This window comes from Oncorhynchus nerka, linkage group LG26, assembly GCF_034236695.1.
Source record: "Oncorhynchus nerka isolate Pitt River linkage group LG26, Oner_Uvic_2.0, whole genome shotgun sequence".
Taxonomy (NCBI): Eukaryota; Metazoa; Chordata; class Actinopteri; order Salmoniformes; family Salmonidae; genus Oncorhynchus; species Oncorhynchus nerka.
Genome location: NC_088421.1, coordinates 56,866,802 through 56,873,644, shown reverse-complemented (window position 1 = coordinate 56,873,644; position 6,843 = coordinate 56,866,802). Strand labels below are relative to the sequence as shown.

Here is a 6,843-nt window from a genome sequence, read left to right as displayed (position 1 = left end):
TCAATCTGAATCTGTGTGTCTGTGTGGCCAACAGGGCTCTGGTATGCTGCTTCGGGACAGGCCTCCCAATCCTCTAGATCCCTGCCTTGCCATTGGTGCCACGTTCTGTCCCTGACTGGCCCCCTGTGCAGATCCTGGTGTGTAAACAGACACTCCACGTAAATATCCTCACACTGACTGGAACCCTCCAGGAACTGTGGAGGAATCATACTTGACTATGAGGGATCCCAAAGGAATGAGAAGGTGGAGTGTAGTGTGGTTGTGGTGTTGTGTGTGGTTGTGGTGTGTGTGTGTGTGTGGTTGTGGTGTTGTGTGTGTGTGGTTGTGGTGTTGTGTGTGTGTCCAATCCACAGCGGTTCCTGCTGCTGCCTTCAGAGTAGACCGTTATACCAACGCTGTAGTAGTGCTGGTGTAGGATAGTATTCATCCCATGCCCCTCTCTCTCTCTATATATATATATATATATATATATAAACCTCTCTCTCTCTCTCTATATATATATATATATACTGCTCAAAAAAATAAAGGGAACACTTAAACAACACAATGTAACTCCAAGTCAATCACACTTCTGTGAAATCAAACTGTCCACTTAGGAAGCAACACTGATTGACAATAAATTTCACATGCTGTTGTGCAAACGGAATAGACAACAGGTGGAAATTATAGGCAATTAGCAAGACACCCCCAATAAAGGAGTGGTTCTGCAGGTGGTGACCACAGACCACTTCTCAGTTCCTATGCTTCCTGGCTGATGTTTTGGTCACTTTTGAATGCTGGCGGTGCTTTCACTCTAGTGGTAGCATGAGACGGAGTCTACAACCCACACAAGTGACTCAGGTAGTGCAGCTCATCCAGGATGGCACATCAATGCGAGCTGTGGCAAAGAAGGTTTGCTGTGTCTGTCAGCGTAGTGTCCAGAGCATGGAGCGCTACCAGGAGACAGGCCAGTACATCAGGAGATGTGGAGGAGGCCGTAGGAGGGCAACAACCCAGCAGCAGGACGCTACCTCTGCCTTTGTGCAAGGAGTAGCACTGCCAGAGCCCTGCAAATGACATCCAGCAGGCCACAAATGTGCATGTGTCTGCTCAAACGGTCAGAAACAGACTCCATGAGGGTGGTATGAGGGCCCCGACGTCCACAGGTGGGGTTGTGCTTACAGCCCAACACCGTGCAGGGCGTTTGGCATTTGCCAGAGGACACAAGGTGGCAAATTCGCCACTGGCGCCCTGTGCTCTTCACAGATGAAAGCAGGATCATACTGAGCACGTGACAGTCTGGAGACGCCGTGGAGAATGTTCTGCTGCCTGCAACATCCTCCAGCATGACCGGTTTGGCGGTGGGTCAGTCATGGTGTGGGGTGGCATTTCTTTTGGGAGCCGCACAGCCCTCCATGTACTCGCCAGAGTAGCCTGACTGCCATTAGGTACCGAGATGAGATCCTCAGACCCCTTGTGAGACCATATGCTGGTGCGGTTGGCCCTGGGTTCCTCTAATGCAAGACAATGCTGGAGTGTGTCAGCAGTTCCTGCAAGAGGAAGGCATTGATGCTATGGACTGGCCCGCCCGTTCCCCAGACCTGAATCAATTGAGCACATCTGGGACATCATGTCTCCCTCCATCCACCAACGCCACGTTGCACTGCAGACTGTCCAGGAGTTGGCGGATGCTTTAGTCCAGGTCTGGGAGGAAATCCCTCAGGAGACCATCCGCCACCTCATCAGGAGCATACCCAGGCGTTGCGGGGAGGTCATACAGGCACGTGGAGGCCACACACTACTGAGCCTCATTTTGACTTGTTTTAAGGACATTACATCAAAGTTGGATCAGCCTGTAGTGTGGTTTTCCACTTTAATTTTGAGTGTGACTCCAAATCCAGACCTCCATGCGTTGATAAATTTGATTTCCATTGATAATTTGTGTGTGATTTTGTTGTCAGCACATTCAACTATGTAAAGACAAAAGTATTTAATAAGAATATTTCATTCATTCAGATCTAGGATGTGTTATTTTACTGTTCCCTTTATTTTTTTGAGAAGTGTATAAACCTCTCTCTCTCTCTATATATACATACATATAAAAACCTCTCTCTATATATATATATATATATATACATAAATAAAACAATGAGGCTACTCCTTTTCAAACCACATTCAAATCAACTGGGCCTTTATTATTATGAAAGGGACATTGGGGATACGGACCACATAACCCTAGTCAAAAAGTAGTGCACTACTTAGTCTATAGCGTTCCATTTGAGACATATCCCCGGACATTTAGATACGTTGTACATTCAACAACTTCAGTAGTAGTCAACACTCAACACAAATCAAATGCAATCAAACATGACAAACTACGGTCCTGATTTAGAATCAATTGTTTTCTTATTTCTTCCATTATGGCACAACAACAACAAAAATCAGTCTATGAAATTAAAGGAGAATAAAAAATAGGTTCTAAGAAGATAAACCAGGATAATACCAGGTTGTTATTGTAAAAAAAAATAAAGGCTCTCAATAAAGTTGAGAAATTCCTTTTTTTGTATTTCAGAATTCCCAGATGGAGGATTCCCTGATTTCCTGCTTCTTCCCTCCACATTCAGGGAATATTCTAACCAGGATTTCTGAAGGAAAACCTAGAATTTGGGGAAAGTTAGGAGAATCTTTCAACGTAATGCTAAATAAAAGGTTAAATAAATACAGTACTTCTATACTTCTAGTACTTCTCTGGCAGTTAGATACTGTACTGAATACTTATATACTTCTAGTACTTCTCTGGCAGTTAGATACTTACTGAATAGTACTTCTAGTACTTCTCTGGCAGTTAGATACTGTACTGAATACAGTACTTCTATACTTCTAGTACTTCTCTGGCAGTTAGATACTGTACTGAATACAGTACTTCTATACTTCTAGTACTTCTCTGGCAGTTAGATACTGTACTGTAGGTTTGGGGTTAGCAGGTTTTTAGGGGCGGAAATGGCACATTACCAGAGTAAAAAATGACCTAGAGTACTAACCTAAGAATAAATACTGAATGTTTTCAATGAAAATAAATGCATTGACATAATCTCCCTACACATTAGTCGGAATGTATAAACAATCAATTCATCCTAAAAATGTGAATGTTTTTATTTGAATCTTATAATATAAAATACATCTGGAGTTAAATAAGACTAGGGAGTAATTAGTGCAGTAGATGCTTTAGACAGCATCAAATGGCACCCTATTCCCTACATAGTGCACTACTTTTGACCAGGGCCCCATAGAGCTCTGGTCAAAAGTAGTGCACTATGAAGGGAATAGGGTGCCAGCAGCCCTAAATACCTGATTTAAAAGGAGACACACACACCTCCTTTACAAGTTCTCATCAGCAGCACCAACATTCTCACACTAACATCCTCTCCCACCACCCCTCCCCCTCCTCTCATCAACCTTGGTGTTCTTGTCTGTCCCCCTATCCCTCCCCTTCTCTATTCTGTCTCTCCCCCTATCCCTCCCCTTCTCTATTCTGTCTCTCCCCCTATCCCTCCCCCTTCTCTATTCTGTCTCTCCCCCTATACCTCCCCTTCTCTATTCTGTCTCTCCCCCTATCCCTCCCCCTTCTCTATTCTGTCTCTCCCCTATCCCTCCCCTTCTCTATTCTGTCTCTCCCCTATCCCTCCCCCTCTCTATTCTGTCTCTCCCCCTATCCCTCCCCTTCTCTATTCTGTCTCTCCCCTATCCCTCCCCCTTCTCTATTCTGTCTCTCCCCCTATCCCTCCCCTTCTCTATTCTGTCTCTCCCCTATCCCTCCCCCTTCTCTATTCTGTCTCTCCCCTATCCCTCCCCTTCTCTATTCTGTCTCTCCCCTATCCCTCCCCCTTCTCTATTCTGTCTCTCCCCCTATCCCTCCCCCTTCTCTATTCTGTCTCTCCCCTATCCCTCCCCTTCTCTATTCTGTCTCTCCCCCTATCCCTCCCCCTTCTCTATTCTGTCTCTCCCCTATCCCTCCCCTTCTCTATTCTCGGTCTCTCCCCTATCCCTCCCCCTCTCTATTCTGTCTCTCCCCCTATCCCTCCCCTTCTCTATTCTGTCTCTCCCCTATCCCTCCCCTTCTCTATTCTGTCTCTCCCCCTATCCCTCCCCTTCTCTATTCTGTCTCTCCCCCTATCCCTCCCCCTTCTCTATTCTGTCTCTCCCCCTATCCCTCCCCCTTCTCTATTCTGTCTCTCCCCCTATCCCTCCCCCTTCTCTATTCTGTCTCTCCCCTATCCCTCCCCTTCTCTATTCTGTCTCTCCCCCTATCCCTCCCCTTCTCTATTCTGTCTCTCCCCCTATCCCTCCCCCTTCTCTATTCTGTCTCTCCCCTATCCCTCCCCTTCTCTATTCTGTCTCTCCCCCTATCCCTCCCCAGTTCTCTATTCTGTGTCTCTCCCCTTCTCTCATTCTGAGTATCCCTCCAGGGGTATTGAGTCTCTCCCCTAAACCTCCCCCCCATCTCTCTCTCCCCTATCCCCCCCTTCTCTATTCTTGGTAGTCTTGTGTCTCTTCTCTATTCTGTCTCTCCAGAATCCCCCCCTTCTCTATTCTCGGTCTATCTTGGTCTCAGTTGATCTTTGTGTCTCCAGGGGTAGATGAGTTCTCCCAGAAACAGCCCCCCTGGTCCTAGTCTATCTTGGTAGTCTTGTGTCTCTAGGGGTAGATGAGTTCTCCCAGAAACAGCCCCCCCATCTCTCCCCCCTGGTCCTAGTCTATCTTGGTAGTCTTGTGTCTCTAGGGTAGATGAGTTCTCCCAGAAACAGCCCCCCCCATCTCTCTCTCCCCTGGTCCTAGTCTATCTTGATAGTCTTGTGTCTCTAGGGGTAGATGAGTTCTCCCAGAAACAGCCCCCATCTCTCTCTCCCCCTGGTCCTAGTCTATCTTGGTAGTCTTGTGTCTCCAGGGGTAGATGAGTTCTCCCAGGAACAGCTTCTTGCAGAGGGCCAGCCAGGAGTCTTTAGGGTAGCAGCTGTAGGTGGGGGTCCTGTAGGTCTGAACCACACTGCTCACCTTAGAGGGTTAATCTGAGAGAGAGACAGAGGGAGACATAAACATGTCTAGGTTTATCTAGGAGAAAAACTGTGAATGACACATGTGTAGGGTATGTCTATGTGGTTGTGGTTTTGGTTTTACAGGAATAAATCACTTAAACTTATTCCACATAAAAGCCAAACGCTGTCATCAAAGAAGATCAGAATTGAAATAAGTCGTATACTTTTGTATCCTCGATGATTCTTAATCAAATGCATCATTTTGTGTGGATCTGGTTTTATATGATTAAATAAACTAAAAGACAGAACGAAAAGACAATGTATGTTATGTGAAAAATTAAATGAAAGAGAAAAAGAGAGGAGAGAAAGAGAGACAAGAGAGAGAAAGAAGAGAGAAGAGAAATAAACAAAGAGGAGAAAGAGAGAGAGAGAAGAGAGTGAGAGATGTCTTACATCCATCATGAGATGTAGAGGTGTTCCTGGTTCCTCACAGAGCACTCTGAACTTCACCCCCTCTGTAGAGAACACACACATCTCAGTCAAACACAGAACATCACAGCCCAGCACCGTCTCCTCCCTCATTCAACCAGGTCTCTCTTAAAAATAGAGACTAACCTGGTTAAATAAAAGGAATATAGAAACCACAGTACAGAACATTTTTAAAAACATTTTATAAAGTTGGTTTTGTAACATAAACTGGACATTTTATATTTTTGACTGACATTATGATTGTTTCATATCGGCAAAGTAGTTAAAACGCTGTCACTTCCTCAAAGTGTTAAAGTACATTTCCTTCTACACAGTTAGACATGTTGGCAGAGACGGTCCCTCCAACCTGCCAGTCTGTAGGATCTGAAGAGTCGGAGGCCCATGGCGAACAGAGGGAAGGAGTTGATGAAGTCAACACTGAGGTGGAGAACTCCCTGGAACATTACTACCACAAGGCGGAGCTAGAGAGAGAGAGAGACAGAGGGAAGGAGTTGATGAAGTCAACACTGAGGTGGAGAACTCCCTGGAACATTACTACCACAAGGCGGAGCTAGAGAGAGAGAGAGATAGAGAGATAGAGAGAGAGAGAGATAGAAACAGAGCAAGAGAGAGAGAGAGAGAGAGCGAGATAGAGAGACAGAGAGAGACACACACAGACAGACAGACAGACAGACAGACAGACAGACAGACAGACAGACAGACAGACAGACAGACAGACAGACAGACAGACAGAGAGAGAGACAGAGTAAGGGGTCAAAGATTAGACACTTTATTGTTCATTGGTTAGAAGGAGAATGTGTTTTGTTCCTTTCCCAACACCCCCAGACACACGTGGAGAGGCCCAGGGTCAGCCGTAGGACAGCGCCCATGGATGGAGAGGGGATGAAAGTGCCTGTGTGTGTTCTCACCAGGGTAAACACTAGGTAGTATAGAGCTGTGGTTGGCAGGAGGAACAGACAGACAGACATGGATGGAGAGGGGATGAAAGTGCCTGTGTGTGTGTTCTCACCAGGGTAAACACTAGGTAGTATAGAGCTGTGGTTGGCAGGAGGAACAGACAGACATGGATGGAGAGGGGATTAAAGTGCCTCTGTGTGTGTTCTCACCAGGGTAAACACTAGGTAGTATAGAGCTGTGGTTGGCAGGAGGAACAGACAGACAGACATGGATGGAGAGGGGATTAAAGTGCCTGTGTGTGTGTTCTCACCAGGGTAAACACTAGGTAGTATAGAGCTGTGGTTGGCAGGAGGAACAGCAGGATGGTGAAGAGTAACGTCCCGATGAACAACTAGAAAACAACACACACATTAGTTCACTGTAACAAATATACACACTTTAGTTC

The 6,843-nt window shown here is 46.0% G+C and overlaps 1 protein-coding gene across 1 annotated transcript in view; it reads right to left on the bottom strand.

Moving 5' to 3' along the window:
• Positions 1–4,863: 4,863 nt before the first annotated feature.
• The window catches only part of LOC135564856 (phosphatidylinositol N-acetylglucosaminyltransferase subunit Q-like), a 46,486-nt gene continuing 44,506 nt past the window's right edge, over positions 4,864–6,843 (bottom strand). The window contains exons 11-14 of the mRNA XM_065010926.1: positions 6,709–6,789; positions 5,848–5,962; positions 5,459–5,527; positions 4,864–5,039 (exon numbers count right to left, since the gene is read on the bottom strand). Coding sequence (XP_064866998.1) covers positions 4,894–5,039; positions 5,459–5,527; positions 5,848–5,962; positions 6,709–6,789 — 411 coding nt within the window. The 3' untranslated portion in view covers positions 4,864–4,893. The remainder of the gene's footprint in view (positions 5,040–5,458; positions 5,528–5,847; positions 5,963–6,708; positions 6,790–6,843) is intronic.